Source organism: Urocampus carinirostris, chromosome 4, assembly GCF_059441175.1.
Source record: "Urocampus carinirostris isolate Australia breed hairy pipefish chromosome 4, RoL_Ucar_1.0, whole genome shotgun sequence".
NCBI lineage: Eukaryota > Metazoa > Chordata > Actinopteri > Syngnathiformes > Syngnathidae > Urocampus > Urocampus carinirostris.
Window position 1 is genome coordinate 37,720,616 of NC_142352.1, and position 20,007 is coordinate 37,740,622.

The 20,007-nt window shown below is 39.8% G+C and overlaps 1 protein-coding gene and 1 long non-coding RNA gene across 5 annotated transcripts in view; one reads left to right on the forward strand and one right to left on the reverse strand.

Moving 5' to 3' along the window:
• pkd1l2b (polycystic kidney disease 1 like 2b) overlaps nt 1-16,227 on the forward strand; it is a 45,314-nt gene extending 29,087 nt beyond the window's left edge. The window contains exons 28-41 of the mRNA XM_088334452.1: nt 193-419; nt 2,297-2,510; nt 2,628-3,100; nt 3,190-3,286; nt 3,357-3,497; nt 3,593-3,778; nt 5,050-5,380; nt 6,316-6,449; nt 6,528-6,655; nt 9,704-9,864; nt 11,570-11,780; nt 13,609-13,710; nt 13,813-13,944; nt 14,768-16,227. Of these exons, the coding sequence (XP_088190578.1) occupies nt 193-419; nt 2,297-2,510; nt 2,628-3,100; nt 3,190-3,286; nt 3,357-3,497; nt 3,593-3,778; nt 5,050-5,380; nt 6,316-6,449; nt 6,528-6,655; nt 9,704-9,864; nt 11,570-11,780; nt 13,609-13,710; nt 13,813-13,944; nt 14,768-14,956 (2,726 nt within the window). The 3' untranslated portion in view covers nt 14,957-16,227. The remainder of the gene's footprint in view (nt 1-192; nt 420-2,296; nt 2,511-2,627; nt 3,101-3,189; nt 3,287-3,356; nt 3,498-3,592; nt 3,779-5,049; nt 5,381-6,315; nt 6,450-6,527; nt 6,656-9,703; nt 9,865-11,569; nt 11,781-13,608; nt 13,711-13,812; nt 13,945-14,767) is intronic.
• LOC148367492 (uncharacterized) lies at nt 1,811-19,914 on the reverse strand. Of its 4 annotated transcripts, XR_015850323.1 has the most exons (6): nt 19,834-19,914; nt 9,737-9,936; nt 9,356-9,440; nt 9,150-9,262; nt 9,006-9,031; nt 8,310-8,390 (listed from the first exon to the last, which is right to left on the reverse strand). It is a non-coding gene; the product is annotated as an uncharacterized LOC148367492 (long non-coding RNA). The 4 variants fall into 4 exon arrangements; XR_015850321.1 differs by lacking the exons at nt 8,310-8,390; nt 9,006-9,031 and adding an exon at nt 1,811-3,015; XR_015850322.1 differs by having other exon boundaries at nt 8,334-8,390; nt 9,006-9,262.
• Nucleotides 19,915-20,007: the final 93 nt, after the last annotated feature.

The following is a 20,007-nucleotide window of genomic DNA, read 5'->3' on the forward strand; positions in this document are numbered from 1 at the left end:
CGAAGTGTGCAACGTAAATATACTTTTCAATAAAGTGGTAATTTTTACTAAATATTCCTGTAATTTGATCAATTATTTCTCTAACTGTAACAAAATACAATAAGAAAGATGTATCCTGATTACATAATGTTACATATATACTGTTAATCCCTAAGTCTGGTTAATAGTCAGCTGTCGTGAATCTGTTTGCAGGTCACATCGAGTTCACTTGGCAACAGGTCATGATTGGTATTCAAAGTTCCATCATCATGTTTCCAATCAATCTACTCATTGTGAGCATCTTCAGAAACACTCGTCCTAGGGAACAAGCTCCAAAAACGGACAAGACCAAGCATGGGAAGTCAATTCGTGTTTCTCCCTCACAACCGTCTTCCCCTCAAAAAGAGCAGAAGGACATCACACCAGACACAGTGCTGAAGGTGAGAGAATCAGTTAATTCTTTGATATGTTTTCGATTTTTTTCAACCTCTAGGATTCCCAAAAAATATTATTTAGCATGAACACGGCACATTTCCTTTTGAAGAATTTAAGTTAAGAAGCAATAGCCACATGTTTTTAACCTTCTTGAGAGTCGTTGTTCATGGATGTTCATCAAGGTCAAATTGAGGATCTTATTTAGTAAGCAGATGAACAGTGGTTAATCAATTAATCAATCAGTCAATCAAAATTCCATTTTAGACAAGTGCTACCAATGCAAGATGTTATTGTTAGGAAGGAAGTTTTACGATTCGAGCAGGATACACTATGCAAGGGTCCAAAACAACCATAAAATGATTCAAAAGTTAACCAATTTCATATAATTTTATAGGTTATTTTGTACAAAATGGCACTATCTATTTCTTGGGTAACCTATGTTCAATTTTTTTTTAGGTTGTAACTAATTTATGACACAATTTTAGGGCATTTGAAAAATGAGCCAATTTTTGTAGGTTGGTTTGTACAATAAGAACCATTTGAATTACATTGTTATAAGCAAATTCCTTTTTTAAAGCAAATGACCCAATTTCCGAGGGTTTGAAGTATAAAATGGAAAATGTATCTGTGTGTGTGTGTGTGTGTGTGCATTGTGTGTGTGTGTGTGGGGGGGGGGAATGGGGGGGCTTGTACGTGTGTCTGAAACTACCTACAGTATTCCTGGTATTGTTTGTCAACGGTGGAGGACTGCGTTGATGAATTGTAATGTTCATGGGTGATAATATTCCGCTGTTGCTCTGTGCCTTGCAAAGTTAGTGGAGCAACAGATCAGTGTCTGAAATAACGTCAGCCCGGATGCCCAGGGCGTGCATCTTTTACGTCGAGTGTACAATTTACACAACGTCTCTGCCCGCGTGGCCGACAACTTTTTCAAGAAAGAAAAAAAAAAAGATTCTTTTTATCTTTTTATTTTTCATTTTTTTTCTAATCAAACGTTTGCTTTATTCTGATTTTGAAATCTTTGTTCGGTTTGGAAATTTCGGAATTTTGTTTCTTTTGGCAATTTGCATACTCTTCAGCCAATGAGAAGCCTGCATCAAATAATTTCGTGCTTCCGGACTTCCCGAGCCTTATAAAGTCGTGCATTTGCATATCATTTTCCAAAGTAGACGCACAGAGAACATAAGTAAAATGTAAAAGTAGTTAGGAATCAAGCCAAAACCTCAGCCCCAGAAGAAATATTCGAAAGAAGCTAACAAAATTTATGACGCTACAAAACATAAACGTATATTAAAATCATCGTAGAAAGAGGAGTTCACGTGGCTTGTAGCAGACGAGCAACGCAATCATTGCATTAATGAAGATGAGTAAATACAGGTACATACTGATGGCAGATGGAAAACAGCGATGTCATATACATGCAATGAATGCTATAAGTAGATTTATAAAAAACTTAATTTTAAGTGTTATTCTGTTATATATTCTGATAATCAATCCTTGATACTTTGCAACAATGTTGTTTTTTTTTACGATTAGTCGTCTTATTGTTTTTAAAGTTGTGAATATTGGGATAGGCAACTTTATGGCTGGGCAGGCAATTTTTCAGAGTTGTCTGCCCGGGTGTCTGGTAACTTTTTGTCATGAGTTTCAGACACTGCACCACATATAGAGCTTTTTATACTCATTATAATGCTATCAATCTGATCATGCGGTTGGTGTCCGTCTAATGTCCTATACAATTAAAGCAAAAACTAGACAAACTAAGTAGGGCATCTTCTTACCAACTAATAAATAAAATAATGTTTGAGTTTTTATATACAGTCAATATATATTTAGATATAACTGTTAACTTGCATGGAACTTTTCTTGGTTTCTTCATCAGGACATTAAAAGAATAGCCCAGTCACTTTCAAAGGCCATGAAGAGTCCCCTTCCTCATTTAGACCTACGACCTGGTCAAAAGACTGACATTAACACCCTTTTGTCCCTGGTGGAGGACATCATCAGGCAGCAAAATCGGACCTCCTCAGATTTTTATACAGATACTGCCAAAAGAGAACACTCTCTTCTCAGTCTGGGGGCAGTTGATCTTCAAGGTAATTCTGTAAATGTGTTGTATGCAATATATTTGAATGCCTTTGTTAAATTTTTCTTGATTGCAGAATTTATTATAAAATACTAAATGTATACAAAACACCTTTCCTAATGCACAGAAAAGAGTGTTTGGGGCAGCCCAGAGAGGACCTTAGATGGAGTTCAAAAGAAAACCAACAACAGCAGGTATCTATACAGGCAGCTGCGTCACGTTGAGAAGAAGCTGGGTTTCCTGGGATCGTCTCGATTTCCAAATCCGGACAGCTATAACAAAGCAATGCAGCAAGTTCAGGGGATGAAGAATCTGCTTGAGTTTCACCTGCCGTCGCACAGCATTGACGGAGAACAATCAGAGCGTAGTCCCAGTCCAGAAGAAAGTTCCAATAAGAGCCCAGCCAGGAAATGTTGTCAAGGGGGGTTGCCGTGGTGGTTTGTCTTTGTGGGCTGGATATTGGTGATAGCAACCAGTGGTGTGTCTGGATATTTTACCATGATGTACGGGTTGACCTATGGTAAAGATCGTTCAATAAGCTGGTTGATATCCATGGTGGTGTCCTTCTTTGAAAGTCTATTCATCACACAACCGCTTAAGGTAAGGGCAGTACGATGTTCCATCGTGTGCATATTAATATTTGTCCTGTCTCACTTTTGTAAAATAACGTCTGTAAATATCTGTGACAGGTTCTTGGCTTTGCTGCTTTCTTTGCCCTCGTTCTGAAGAAGGTGGACCAGGAAGAATATGGCGAGCCTCAGCTTGACGAGAGCCTTAAGAATTCTGGTATGCATTTATGCTGAATTGATAAGGGCAAACATTAAAGACTAAGATATGATTTGAATGTGCTGCTCAGATGATCCCGATGGGGTGAGAGCAGCACGCCGAGACAGCACATGCAGTTTTTACCAACCACCTCCTCCGACGGACATCGAGAAAATGAGGAACAACATGATTAAAGAACAGAAAGTATTTTCTCTCATTAGGGAGATCCTGGGTAGGGATTTACATTCCTCGGTTTTTCAACAATATTCTGTATAAACAAATATGTATAATGTTCTCAAGACACAATTCTTTTTGCCTGTCATACAGCCTACTTGGGGTTCATGTGGATGCTTCTTCTGGTGGCGTACGGACAGCGGGATCCCAACGCTTTCTTCTTGACACAGCACATCCGCCAAAGCTTCAGCAAAGGCATCTCAGACACTATGAGCATACAAGATGTGTTCAACTGGGCAAACACGACTCTGCTCAGCAACTTGTTTGGCGAACGCCCAGGTGATGATAATGAAATGTATTCAAGTAATATAACATGTACAATAAGAATGTGGCACACTTTCTGTGGTATCAAAACAATCAATGATTTTTGTACGAAGAAATCTCTACATTTAAATGCTACAACCAAATCCAACATATTTTAATCCTTCTTATAGATATGTAATTGCTTGTTTGTAATGTTGTAATCTTTTATTTTTTATTTTTGTACTTGCCATAACAGGGCCATTGACCCATTTACTGGCACCTCTGTCAAATTTATTTTTGAACCCTAAAGCTATCCATGGACCTAAACGTTGTTGGGTTGCGTTCCAAAAAGGTCCAGCGATAGTCCAATTCTACTAATTAGAGACAAATATATACATATATATACACACACATATATAATATATATATATATAATATATATATATATATATATATATATATATACCTGTGATTGGCTGGCAACCAATTCAGGGGGTCCCCTTCCCACTGCTCGATGATTGCTAGGATGGGCTCCAGCACCCCCGCGACCCTACTGACGATAAGCGGTGCAGCTAATGAGATGAGATGTGTATATATATATATATATATATATATATATATATATATATATATATTATATATTTAATAGATTTCTATCTATCTATCTACCTTGGTCATATCCCTCAAGAGGGGTGACCGACTGCAAGACACACACATACAATAACAAAGAAAATACAAGGGAAATAAATAGCAAAAAACCCCAAAACAAAACAAAAACAAAAAAACACACAACATTTTTGGACCATGGCCAACCCAATTGCCCAAACACCCAAACAAGTTAGGCACCTCGGTACCCAAGTTGGTCATGCTTTTGTCCCTCCAGATGAAATGGGACACCAGAAAGCGGCCATGTAACTCGGGTCAGGGTGACACAACACACTCTTTTGTTCAACAGCAGGGCCCGACAGCTTTCACTGGTTTACCCCTGCCGCATCATACGGGTGCCCAGCCCATCCTTAAGAACGCGTCCACAATCCCACTATCCTTTCACAACACCTCTCTACTCCTTTCTATCACCAACAAGAGCTCTAGCTTCCATTATATTTAGAGACTGCTCAGTTCCACGACTACTCCAGTTCTGTCTCTCACACTAAACAAAATAGCATCAAAAGATCTACAAATAAAAACACAAAACACAGAATTGCAGTTGAATAAATGGTCTTTATTGTCATTAATACTCAAAAACATTTACGACAGTCACTGTTTTTAAAAAACACAGATTTTTCTTTTCTTGTTGCTTTTGGCAGGCTTCATCACAGATGGTAATTCAAAGCTGGTGGGAAATGCCCGTCTCCGCCAACTGAGGGTACAGAAAAATTCTTGCCGTGTGGCACGTCGCATACGGCATGCCGTGCATGACTGCCACGCCCTGTACTCATGGGAGTCAGAAGATATGGGCTCTTATGGCCCAGGCTGGGCTGCCTCTGAAGCAGATAATACATCAGCGATCCTCCCCAGTCCCTGGAAGTACCAGTCCCAAGCTAGTCTGAGGGCTTACCCCGTCTGGGGAAGCATGATGCTTTACAGGGGCGGAGGCTTTGTGGTGGATCTCGGACCAAATTTAGAAAACTCCAGCAGGTTGTTCCCAACTATACTGTATATATTCCCCTTCAAAAGTTTGGGGTCACTTAGGTCATTTAGATATATCCTTTTTTTTTAAGGAAAAGCACCGCTTTTCAATTAAAATCACATATCAATCAGAAATGCACTCCATACATTGTTAACATCGTAATTGACCATCAAAGTTGTTTAGGGTTTGTATTTTCACAGGTGTGTAGAGGGCCAATTCCAGTAACTAGCACTCAGTATTTCAATAGTACATTGTGTTTTGGTGTTTGCTAAATGCATTAGGAGGCTCTTGGATCATTAGAAAACCCTTGTACAATGATGTTGAACTTTCAGAATGGCCAAAAAAAAGAGAACTTGAATGTGAAACTCGGCAGTCCATCCTTGTTCTAAGAAATGAATGCTAATCAATACGAGAAATTGCCAAGAAACTGAAAATCTCCTACAACAAAGTGTACTACTCCCTTCAGAGAACATGTTCCGTTCCGGAGCCTTCGCTCTGAAATTGCTGGTCTACTAGTGATCCCAAGAGCCAAGAAGAGATCTGCAGGATTGAGGACGTTCTCTATTGGGGCCCCAGTGCTGAAGAAAACAATACAATGGAGTTTATAGCTAGAGGAATAGACACCTTACAGATCCTCAACTAGCAGTTTGGTTTAGTAGTAAACGCAAAACACTAGTGTCAACATCTACAGTGAAGAGGCGACTCCGAGATGCTGGCTTTCAAGGCAAGTGGCAAAGAAAAAGCCAAGGAAGAGAATAATATTGGCAAACGAACACAAACATTTGACAACTCATCTGATAAATTAAGGTTTGACCTTTTCATGTACAGTTCAACACTACATTGTCTGGGTGACCCCAAACTTTTGAACTGTAGTGTTTGTTCTCACCATCATGTGTTCAAAAGGTTCAAAACCGTTATAAATATTTGTTTTATTCCCAAACAGATCGCTTAGGTATTTGTATGATAACCGCTGGTTTGATGTGCAAACCCAAGCCATCTTAGTTGAGTTCACTGTCTACAACGCAAACGTCAACCTCTTCTGCATTGTCACACTCATGCTTGAGACCACAGCTATAGGTAAAGTGTCAATCAAATATGCACTGTGAGTCTAAACTCCTCATGATTTTAATAATGCATTTTTTTTTTTCAAAACAGGCGCCTTCCAGTTCCGTAGTGAGCTCCAAAACGTTCGTCTTTACCAGTCGACAGGTGGTCTGCACATTTTTGTCATGGCCTCTGAAGCCATCTACTTCCTCTTCATTCTGTACTACATGGTTGTTCAGGTATGTCCATTGAGAATGGAAAAGGAGTCAATTTGTGGATATTCCGTTTATTATGCTCCAGTATTGTGGGTAAAATGGAAGCCTATGCTCGGTTGGAACAGTAAAACAACCAAACCACAAACTGTAAATACAAAATGAAAGCCTATGCATGTAGCATTGGGAAAAGTAATGCAGACATCACTGTTGGTTAAATAGCCTGTCATCACAATTGCATCATTGAAGATGTTTTGAAAATGTCCCCCCTCATTAAGTGCTATGTTATTACCGGTACTATCAAATTGGAATGGCTGTGGGCCGTTAGAGCATCACTCCCGTTGATGCGCAAAACCAGGTTTTGGGTGGCATTTGGCTTTTTGGCAAAATGTAATACTGAGGCCAGATGGAGACTAAAATCCTGGGGGAGTAGATTTTTTTTCTGGGAAAACTGCTGAGTCAGCAAAACAGAAAATGCCAAGTAGTTGATATTCAATGTTGTTTTAGCCTTGGAGAGTGGAATGTCTTTCTGGGGAAAAAATGCTGACCCGAAAAAAACAAAGCTGCATGACAAGCAAATAGAATTGTGTCTTGATTGTCATGATTAGTGATTGCCCTCACCTGTTTCCACTCGTTTGGCGCCAGCTGCTGCCCTTTGCCTGATTGATTCCCCCCTATTTAAACTCAGTCACTCCTTGTCAGTCCGTCAACGAACCTCAGCATACCCAAGGCAAGCACTTTGACTCTGGCTCCCGTCTGTCCAGTCCTCATCCGTATCCTGCTTGTATGTCCCTGATTTCCCGATCGTCTCCGGCTCCCTGACTTTTCCTTTCCTTCGACAACGCTCTGATCTCCCGCCCCGGCAAGTGACCCGTTTTTGCCTACCGACCACGCTCCGATCTCCCGCTCTGGCTACTCGACCCGTTTTGCCCATTGACCACGCTTCGATCTCCCGCCCCGGCTATTTGACCCATTTTGCACATTGACCGCGCTCCGAACTCCCGCCCCGGCAACTCGTTTCTGCATTCCGACCACGCTCCAATCCCGTGAGCTCTTTTCTCCTCCTGCTCAGCAAGCCCTGGATCGCTGGTGTTTGTTTCCCCGCTCCTGACTTCCTCCATTATCCAATAAACTTTTGTGTGAAACGTTACGCATTTGGGTCTACCATCTGTTCTGATTCTGACATTGAGAACATCATACATCTTTGTTTATACAGAATATTGTTGAAAAACAAAGTAATGTAGACCCCTACCTAGGATCTCCCTCATGAGAGAAAACACTTTCTGTTCTTTAATCATCTCATCTCATCTCATTAGCTTCACCGCTTATCCTCAGTAGGGTCGCGGGGGTGCTGGAGCCCATCCCAGCAATCATCGGGCAGTGGGCAGGGGACACCCTGAACTGGTTGCCAGCCAATCGCAGGGCACACGGGGACAGACAACTCACTCGCTCAGTCACACCTAGGGACAATTTGGACCGACCAATTCACCTGAAATGCATGTTTTTGGAATGTGGGAGGAAACCGGAGTGCCCGGAGGAAACCCACGCAAGCACGGGGAGAACATGCAAACTCCGCACAGGAAGTCTGGAGCTGGATTTGAACCCACGCAGGAGGTTCCCAAGACATGAACTGTGCCGCACATGCGCTAACCACTGCGCTGCCGTGCTGCCTTTCTTTAATCATGTTGTTCCTTATTTTTTCGATGTCTGTCGGAGGAGGTGGTTGGAAAAAACTGCGCTGCTCTCACCCCATCGAGATCACCTGAGCAGCACATTCAAATCTTTAATCTTCAGTCTTTAATGTTTGCCCTTCTCAATTTAGCATAAATGCATACCAGAGTCAGCGTTTTTTACATCTAATATAATCTATCTGACTGCCTGTGAAAGATGGCGATAACATTACAACTGCTCGCGATGGGTGATAAATACTATGTGGTGGATTTTGAATAAACTTATTAGAAATGCAGATGCAGTTGATTATTTTTAATATTATATTTTATTATATATATATATATATATATATATATATATATATACAGTGGAACCTCGGTTCTCGACCATAATCCGTTCCATTTCTTTGTACTAAAAACCGATTTGTACGATCACCGAAGCCGTTTTTTCCTATTAAAAGTAATGTAAAATTGTTTTAATCCGTTCCAACACCCTGAATGTTTATCTTGAATATTTAACGTAAAGCTAACCCAGGCTAATCGTACGTTCGCGTTAGCGTAATCTTCCGTACGAAAGATTACGCTAACATGAACATGTAAAAATAAAAAAAATCAGGTCAGTTACTCGTCATTTAGCACCCGGGTCTCCACAACAAGTGGTGAGCGGTTAAAGGATAAAGAAAAGAATTATGGATAGGATTTCTTACCGGTCGGCAGAAGCCATGCTGTATTCCTGAAAGAAGGGAAACTCGCACACCTTCATATTTTGCTATCATTTCTTTCTTAAATGCAATAGTTGTACACACTACTCCTCTTTTTTCACTTGTAGCAACTTTGCTGCTTGCACCAACCTTCTTCCGAGGCATAATTAGGGGTTAAAACAGCTTTTATGTGATCCGCATGTTGATTGGAGTATGTAGAGGGTGATTTCATACTCGTTCCTGGATTTCTTTGTGAGTGTAGCCTGAAAATGGGAAAAGTAAAAAAAATGTTTCTAATAGAGTCCTAACACCAACCCAAACCCCAAGTAAGATGAAAAAAGAAGTGTTATTAGTACTTGAGCAATGAGCTGACTGAGGCTCCAATCATGACTTAAAGCCATGAGATGGCAGCAGAAAGTTGCAAAATTTAAATTTCACCACCTTTCACAAAAAAATACAAACGTTAAAATAATTAATAAGACAGAAAAAAATTGCAAATTACAAAAATGATCTGCCAACCAAACAACCTTTACTTGCAAATATAATAACTTTTAATTGATTTTACAGTATTTTATATTAGCATATACAACACAAACACATGCCTCTGGTCCATAACGCAGAGAGACCTTTTATATGTGTCTTGATATAACTTTTTCTTGTACATTCGTTTAAATTAGATTTGAAAGGAGTATTGTGCTGTACAGGGAAAGCTGATGAAGCAACAGAAATGGGCTTACTTCAAAAGTAAATTGAATCTGCTTGAGTTGGCCATCATACTTCTCAGTTGGAGCGCGCTGTCCGTCTTCATCAAGAGGACCCTGCTCGGGAACCGAGACATGGCGTACTACCAGAGTCACAAAGACCAGTAAGTCGTAACCTGCTTCTCTTCCAATATAGCCATCAATACTGTTCTTAATGATTATTGGGATGAAAGCTTCTGTAGGTAAGACAAATACATATTGATTTACGTGTTGATTAGTTGAAGACGTTACGAGTGTTATCAGGTAATAACACCGCGATACAGGCGCAGAACATGCTATTACCATGCTCCACCCACGATTACCCGCTGAAATTTCCCGTCCTACCCATGTGTAACCACGCCCTGGCCGCGGCCAGAGCACGTCGTTCCGCGTCATTTCCGCGTCATTACCTCGTGTTGACCACGTGTGCGGCACGCGGTTTAACACGTGCTCAAACTTTTAAGCAGCTCAAAAGTTTTGCGCGCGGCCAACCACGTGTGAATTTCCGACCGCGAGTAAAGCACTGCTGTATCTCGTCTATATGGCAGTCTCAAAACGTCCAACAGCGCCCAACAGCATCTGCTTCACGGACAGAAATTTCTGGCCGTGGTTCAGCCTCAATACGCTCGTGAAAGACTGTGTACCCGCGCTCTGAAGAATTGAGCAGCGCAAAACATTTTCGCGCTGCCACCCGCGCGCGAATTTCCGACCTTGTGTTAAGCACTGCTGTATCTCGTCTGAATGGCGATCTCAATGCGTCCAATAGCGTCCGCCTCAAAGGCAGAAATTTCTGGCCGTGATTCAGCCGCAAATGTCTGTGTGACCGGCCCCTTAATGGGATTCGCCAATTTGAAAGTCTTGTGTTCATCTTGATGACGTCAAGGCTCTAAAGTAAACAAGCCGGATCTGTCAACCTGGAGACTAAGTTTCTTAAGTACTCTGGAACGTGGAATATTTTGCAACATATCTGCATAATTGTGGAGAGGAACACAATATGCTCTTTGCACACACAAAAAAAAAATCTGTTTGAGAATACTTTAAAATGGTGACCTTAACCAGTAACTTTAATTTTAAGTATCCAGAAGGTGCTTACGTATCATCAACAGTCTGTCGACCTCACACCTGTCAACCTTCGTCAATTTCTCCCTTTATTAATGATTGCAAATCCTTCTTTTTAAGCAATCAAAATTACAAACACGACGTGACACCTACACAAGGCCAGTCAGACTATGTAGAATATCGCGACAATATTCGCAATCTTACGATGATGTTGTCGTCTGCCACCGGTGACAGAGATGATCCGAATTAGAGCCGAAATTGGCAAAAAGAGATTAGTCTTTTTTTTCTTTTAAATAATTTCTTACCTGTATGATTTTTTTTCACCAGACATACACTATGTGAAATGATAAAAAAACATACTATTATAAGTTGATAGGTATGCAATCTTCTTGACTCTCCCTTGGACCCCCTCCCTCATCTGCAGCACATGCACACATTCATTAGGGCAGTCAAAATAGACTTTTGATTAATAAATATAATCTTATTTATCTTAATAGTGTTTTTATGGTGTAATTACCCTTTAAATGTGTTGTTAGTGATCTGGAAGATGTGTTTTATGGTTATTTAGGATTTATTTGTATCCTCTTTGGAGAACTGGAGTCAATCAATTACTTTTTAACTATTTCGTATTGTGAAAATTAGCTTTTGACGTGAGCAATTTGAGCTAAAAACACGACCCTGGATCAAATTAAGCTCATAAGAAGTAGTACAACTGTCCTATTAAACAAGACCTGAAATGTAAAGAGTTACTGAACGCTGCTTTGTGTCCAGGTACGCCAGCTTCCACGAGACAGCCAAGGCCGATGCAGTGCTGGGCTATCTTATTGCTTTCCTGGTGCTGTTGGCCACAGTCAAACTGTGGCACCTTCTGAGACTCAACCCCAAACTGCACATGATCACAGCAACACTGCAGCGAGCCTGGACTGATATCTCCGGCTTCCTGGTGGTCATGACCATCATGTTTCTGGCCTACTCTATCGCTGTAAGCACTTTCCCACGCCGAAAAAGAAAATGTTTTTCTTCCTGCTTTGTTAACATTCTGCTAACAAAGCCCTCCCCCTCAAAATATTGTATCATAATACGACTCTGTTGCTGTGAAAATACAGTAGGTCCCTTTAGAGTTTTGAGAACCATTATGATAAAAGCAAAACTATCTTCTAGCACAGGGGTGAGCAACTACTTGGAGTCATGGTCCGCATTTGGTTTAAAAAATGTGGCCAAGGGGCTGATCCTGGAGACCTATCCAACGTTTTCATTTATGAATATAAATACATGCAGACATTGACATGTTATATTTCTTTGAATTTGTTTTCAAATAGATTGCTCTTATCAACTTGGTTTTGAAATACTAACAATTAATGTGAGGATAAAAAAAATTTGACCTGCGGGGTGTAGTCGCCCACCTCTGTTATAGAATAATGTGTGATTTCATCGTATATAATTATTGGTAAGCTCTTATTCATTGTGTCAGGAAAGTCCAATATTTTTATTTAAAATTTCTTCATGTAGTATTCACAAAACACATCATTTACATAAGCATGCAAATGTGATTATAAAACATTCCTTAGGGTACTGCTATTGGTTCCAATTCATGCTTTTCAGGGTAGGAGTACTCGGAATGATCAACAACCATCGGGCTGAGGACCGGTACCAGGCCACAGGCCATTTGGTACTCGGCCACATAATTAAAAAAGAAATTGCCTCATTCTTTGCAACAATACAACAAAAATACTATAGAAATATAACAAAACAAAAACATATTAAATAAAGTGCTTTTAACAGGGACCTAGCCTATTAAGCACTTTAATTGTGAGTGTTTTTTAAAAAAAAAAAGATGAAATGTATCTATAAAAAGCAAATGTAAAAAGAAATATAAGAGGAATACTGACGCTGCCCTATATACGGACAGGATACGTTCCGGAAGATCATTCGCAAATTTGTTCGTAAGCTTCAGTGCTATATTTCGTATGGAATGTATTTTTAAGGTTTATATAAGTATGTTTAAGGCTTCTATAAGTAACCTGTATTGATTTGTACTAAAAAATAAAGATTTCATAAAACAATATACTCTATAAAGATAAATAAAGTTAAGTTTAACTTACTTTTGGAAAATGAGCTTCATGAGTTAGGCTACTTCCTCCTCCGTGGTAGAAAGTGGCCGAAAAAAAGCGATCCAACCATTTTCTCATCCACATCAAGCTTTCTTATTCAACTTTCATTTCAAAACAAAGGGCTCGCCTCTTCTTTACACTTTACACCAACCATATTGAATGGATGCACGAGATATTAAACCATAAAAATGTCAAAATTCTTCTGGAGATACAGTATAGAATGTTTACACACAAACTAGGAAGAGAATTTCTTCTACGGGGTAGATGCTGGGTGACCTCTCACAGGGCCACACACCGGTAGCGGTGGAATAAAGCACTACAGTACTGTCCTGTACTCGGAAAAGGTGCACACGAAACAAAATCTAACTTACAGCAATATCTGGATATTTTTCGACATCCCGAATTTTTTTTTCGTATCTACTGTTTTTCGTTACTCGAATGTTCGTAAGCAAGGCAGTGTCTGTATGTCGATGTATATTAATTCAGAAATGTAAATGAGAACAATTGGGCCCCTGGCCAAAATATTGGAGCCCAATGCAACTCACGACTCCAAAAATTTGCCCACCCCTGCCTTAGAGGATAGATAATTGTTATTGTGATGATCGTGTTGAGAGAATTGCTCGAAATGATTGTGATGATTGTTTGGCTGTCATTTTCCAGCCCTAACTTATTACATTTTTTATTTTACTTTTTTTCCAGTCCAACCTTATGTATGGGTGGAAGCTGTACTCCTATCGCACACTATTTGATGCTGCCCAGACTATGGTCAGCCTGCAACTGGGAATATTTAACTACGACGAGGTAAAAACCATTTCCTTTTTACTTTAAAGCTTTCAGATTCTTACGTATCATGCCGGCATCTTGATCAACTGTAACAGAATTACTTTTTTTCCCCCCCAAAAGATTCTTAATTACAACCCAATCCTGGGTGCCTTCCTTATTGGCTCCTGTATCATCTTTATGACATTTGTGGTTCTCAACCTTTTCATTTCGGTCATCCTTGTGGCATTCAGTCAAGAACAGATACATCATAAGGTATGTTGTTACCAACAAAGCATAAAAGCTAAAAGTTGTCAAGTAAAATGTCAAGGTGGGTTGCGTTAAAACCAGTGGCGCGTTGTGGATTTTACCGCTCCAGTCAGAATCAGTGATCTGTCGTTCACAAACAAACCGGCTCTATGGAAGTGAAATTTTCTCTTTTATCTTTAAGGACTTTGAGGTGGAAGAATAGTCATAATGGGCGACCCTAGCCCCCACTGCACACCCGCTTTCTCTGTGTGCTGATAGGTCCGCCGAGTGCTGGAAGCCCGCAACTCAGGCTGCGCGAGGGGGGGAAAGGGGTGTGGCTATGCGAAGGGCCTGTCCTATGCGACACGTAAAGACTGTCTTTTGTAAAAAAAAAAAAAAACTAAGTTAAACAAATTGTATTAACAGAGACAAAGAAGAACAGTGACAGGTCGATAATATGAGATTTTTTTTAAAAGTTAGCGGGAGAGAAGCTCAACCCGACCCAAACGTACTGACCCGGCCTAAAATTTGACTCTGGCTTGGTCTTGGACTTAAAGAGAAACCCATATTTTAAACAATAAAAATATGACAAACTAGAACATGTATTTGTATTATATACAAACAATTGACAGACAATTTGGAATTGTTTAATAAGTATTGGTGGACAAAATATAATTAGCATCACATGATTCAGATTTTTTTAGGCCAGCGGAGAAGGCCTTGTAGGCCCTCACGGACCTTCTCTGATTAGAATCACTGTGACACATCGCGTTAACCCAAAATGGCACTTGAGTATTAGTAGCTCTCTACCGCTACTGCCGCTGACTTGATTGTGATTCATTCATTGCAGCCATCCGAAGAGGAAGAGATCGTGGACATGATGATGATGAAACTTGGCAGTTTGTTCGGAATCAAATGCAAATCCAAGCAAAGCGACGACGGCCAGACTGAGAAGGCCGGCCTTTCCTGTGCTTCAGCTGACGGAATCGCAACAATTTCTCCAGGACGTCTTGAAAAAGATTCTTATGTTCCACTTTAGTGCACCTCATAATATTGTAACACTTTGTGTGCTTAGCTCTGTTCTTGTGTTTCATGGTTCGCTTCATTCTGTGCTGCTGCGCAATGTGGACTGGACATCAGGGCCCGAGCAAATGTGTTATTTATTACCTACATTTCTTATATATGTGTATTGTAAGTAGATTGGTTAAGTAACGTAAAAATCAATATTGACTGTATACTGCACGCTAAAGAACTGCTGTTATGCTGCTGTATTTTGAAAGCTAGCTTGAGTAATTATTGTTATTCAGTTAAGAACAACAATGCTCAAATTTAAGCCGTTCAAGAAAATAACGTAAATATTTCCAAGCAAAGTGCAATAGGTATGTTAACATAATCTAAGGTAGGTGTTGGGAAATATAGAGCTCGCAAGCCATATCTCTTTTCATAAGTACATCTGGCTCAGATATAAAACTAGTGCTATGGTAATCTCTGTATTGCCATTTTTGTGTATGCCAGGCAGAAACAACACAGTAAGCTAATGGTTTGGTCCAGAATTGATAGGTCAAAGTTTTAACTCATGTTTACACTCTCCGTGTTGCACCAACAGTCCCTGTTTTGGCTGTACGTCTCTAAGGTGTCCTTTATATGGAAGCTCATCAAGTAATCTATGTTCACTGTTGAGACAATTTATAATTAAATCCCACAGAACAAACTGTAAACATCCAAAAATGCCAGCCAAGCACCCAGAGCAATTTGATTGGGTGAACTTTTGTCTGGACAGTGGGCTTAGTGGTTTTGTGGAATTTTGCTTTAAGCTATATGGTGTAGCCCTAAAGAAAAAAAAATCCAAATATATCTCTTTCATGGCTATTTGAGTCAAAAGGGTTCCCGACCCCTGCCCTGAGGACTGGCTAAAAGTATGTATTTCTACCTCTACAAGTACAAAAATGAATTTATGGCAAAATACATTTCACTTAATGTATATTATAATAAATTTGTATTATATCATTAATAATTTTAAAAAACGTTATATCTGTACAGTTTTCATTTAGGATAGGTTGCAATAGATGGACTTAACTCTCCCTATGTTTAAAATGCAACGATGCTAAAGCTGCACATTGTTACAGTGAGCCTACTTTGTCTAACTGTTGGTTATTTTAGAGGTCCTCGGAGAGCTTTGTATTTTTTGATGGTGTTTGTGTTGTCCTCGTGCAATTGACGCATTCTACAGTAGATCATCTACATAGTACTTGATAAATGACAAGATGAATCACATGCATGGTATATAGTAAATATATCTATTACACTTTACTTGTGTTTAATATACTTGTATTGCTCCAATTTTGTGTCTTTTTTGTATTTTGGTGTTATTGTAGCCTTTGTGGCTGCACGGCGGCTGGGTGCTTTACGAGCAGCCCCACGTTGCAGAGGTCCAGGGTTCGATACCAGCTACCGCGGCCTCTTGGTGCAGAGTTTGCATGGTCTGCCCGTGCGTAGGTTTCCCCCGGACACTCCGGTGTCCTCCCACATTCCAAAAACATGCGTGTCAGGTTAATTGGCCGGTCCAAATTGTCCCTAGGTGTGGATGAGCGAGTGAGTTGTCTGTCTCTGTGTGCCCTGCGACTGGCTGGCAACCTATTCATAGTGTCTCCTTCCCACTGCCTAAAGACATCTTGGAGTGAGGATAAGCGGCATGGATGGATGGATGGATGGACGGAGCCTTTGTTAATTTTATTGTGTGGTTCAGTAAAACCATAAAGAAACAACCTCAAGATCACATCTATTTCAACTGACTGTCCTGCTGAGGAACCTAACCAATTAGACCAGTGCAGTCAGAAAGAAATATACAGAATTCATTCACAATCATTTATTCTAACCTCGAGTGGGATTTCCTGTGTCAGAGTCTGAACTGGAAAGCACTGTTATATTAAAAGAAAAATCATAAAAATACAAATATTTGATGTCTCTGAGGATTGTTGTGTTGCTTTACTTAGATTTTAATTGGTTATGTTTGTTTTAGCCAAATGTAAACTCTTACAAATTAAAATATATTACGGTGAAAATAATGGAAGTTGTTTGAAAGTAGAAAACATTTAAAAAAAAGTACAACTAATGCAACTTAAAAAACAAAATGTCATACACTCTTATTATCAATTAACTGAAATAATACAAGTATTTTTATTTTGATGTTGCTTATTATGCTAGACACCCCATTAGCATATCTCCAAACATTAAAATATTACAAAAACTATACTACTAGGGCTAGTCAACTACTCAGCAACATTAAATATTAAAACGTACGCAATATTTCAGCATGATAAATCCAGAATGTATGACATTTTTGTTTTTTTAAATAAGAAAAAAATAACTTCACAGGATATTTCAATTTTCCGAAACAGTCCTGTATATTGTTCATTTGTACGCCACACAATTTTTTTACATGTGTGATCCCATGTGGTTGAGAGATCTGTGAGTAGTAAAAAAATAAAATAATCATTAACAAACAATATTGATTGAAAAAAAAAAAAAACATGAACTATCATCTATTCATATAACCAGTAGCTTAGTATACACAAAAGTTAATCTTAAGAAGAAATTACCTTCCTTGGTTTGCACCCACCTTAAATAGTGTTGTTGGGATGAATAATGATAATAATAATAATAATAATAATAGTTATTATTATTCAATCATGATTTTTCAATAAATTGATTCTTGTTAAAAATATAGAAATGTATTGTCAGTTTTAACTATGGCGTCCCTGAACCACTAAGGTAGTAGGGGCACCATTTCCTGTGGCTTGAGTTGGCCAAGTACAGGCTGGTGGCGCCCATCCCTCTCCAGGCCAACAAATCATGACTTACATATTATATAAAATGTACAATATTATAACTGTATTTTCATGACCTTATGAAAGGGTGAAGTCTCCGTAGCTGGCTCTAATTCTGCATTTAACACTACAGAAGGCGTACCCGCACTATAGGGCGCGGGTACCCTCTGATTGCATGAAATGTTTCCCCTACAAAGTGCAGATGCTCATTGCTGTACTGTTCTATTACATTCCCCAAAAATTAGTTACAAACATGTTTTTGTAACGTTTCGCTACAAGAGTAAAATACAGGGGTAGCGAAACTGAGTTTTGTTGTGGTTTATTTAAGGATTGATAACAAAGTAAAACACACCGATAAAAATTTGTCGGAGTCTGTTTTTCAGCTCCCTTCACTTCAAACCTTCGATTCCTTAAATCTTAAATTCTCTGGTGGCTGCTCAGTTCCTTCCGCCTAATGTAGAAATCATCACACTTTTGCCAACGAAAACACGAACAGCATTCAATGGAACGAAAGTGAAGTTATCGATTTAATTACTATTTGGTAGGACAAGTCTTTTTCGCCTCCTGTAGCACAATAACTTTCAAATTGCTAGATACGCTACGGCGTTAGCATTCATGAGTACTTCAGCTAACAATGCATTGCTTGTGACGTCACACATCAAGCGGGATATGACTGCAATCAAACAAGAGGCACTTAAAAGTCACAGGAGACGCCTTGAAGTAGCGTTGAGTTGGAAATGTGAACAATCTCACATAAACATTTCACAAAAAAATGTTATAAGTCTTGACTCGGCCAGGGCTCGAGACTGTGACCTCCCAATCTCAAGGGTGGGCACCCAACCCTAAGGCCACCGAGCTGTTCTACAACAGCCACTTTGCATGAGACTGTGCGCAATGTACGATTTGAAGAAAATCTGAGACTTCCTTTCAGTCGTAAAAATACGGTAATGGTAGTAATGTAATAATTCGTTTGATTATAAAAGAGTTACTCGCCAGCACTAGTAGTAGCAAATATATAGTTTATAGTAGTGAAGGATTTTATATTTTATTTATTTGACTATAAGGGATTTTAAACAATTTTATACAAATTACAGTTATGGAATGCAATGAGGATTTTTCACAGAGGAGGCTTGGGTTCGATGATAGGGCGCGCCGTTCCGAATGTGGAGTGTTTTGGCTGGGGAATTTTGATAATTTTGATAATGACTTGGGCCTTGTTTTGATAAATGCTTGGCATTGTTTTGAGCTGATATGAGTTTCCTTTGGACATGGCGGCGCCTTTCGGCGAGGAGGTGGTGCAGCTGGCACCTGACCCGCCCCATAGGAGGGGCCTTCGTGACGCACTGGTCAGACAAGGTGGCGACTAGGTGGAGGCCACATGAGGAGTCAGCACGCCCCATGGGGGAGGAGCCACCACCCCAGCTTGTGAAAAGACGTGGGCAGAAGACAGAAGACAGAAGAAGGAGGAAGAGATGGAAGACCAGATCGGGGAATGAGAGGGACAATCGAAAAAGGAGGCTCGAGGAAGCCTCGAGTGACAATAATTCGGCTCATTTGATGGAATTCACTTAGTTAATTACTTTAAGAAAATAAATCTGCCCCCGTGTGGAAATGCCGGTCTTTTGTCAATATTTTCCCTAAATTAAGAAACGAGCATGCATTGTTAGGAGAATGAAGTTTGTGTTTGGTTAATGCAGTCAGATGACTAATTCAAATAATTTGGTGAACACTACATTTTGTAATATAGTTTTTTCACTAACAGTAGGCATCGGTCGAAGACACAATTCTCCTACACTTATCCAACTTATACTTGCTAGGGCATCTGAAATTCAAGTAAATCCAAACCAAATCGCCAACCATTAAATGGACACCACAAACGCAGACATTCCTATTATGTCCTCGGTCCAGTCGGTTATTTTAATGGTTTGCAGCCACAGGCTCCTTAGGTGCTTTGGAAAAGTCCAGTTTACTCTTGGAATTGCAAACAAATGTCTTCCTTAAAACTGTGTTTTGTGTACCCGTACACAAAACAGGTTAGTATGTTATTTTTGAAATGGTGATTCTAAATCAATATACAAAATTTCTTTACCTCCATTCGAACTCCTAATGCGACTCCCGCTGTTTTGGGTCAACAATGCTGCTGGAAAGGGGTCTTTTTAGTGAAGAGACTGTTGTGGTGTGACGTATTACGTCACCTGGGTGGGCGTGACTTCTGTTAGCACGGTGTTGTCGCTGACAGCAAACGGAGGGGGGCGGAGACGCT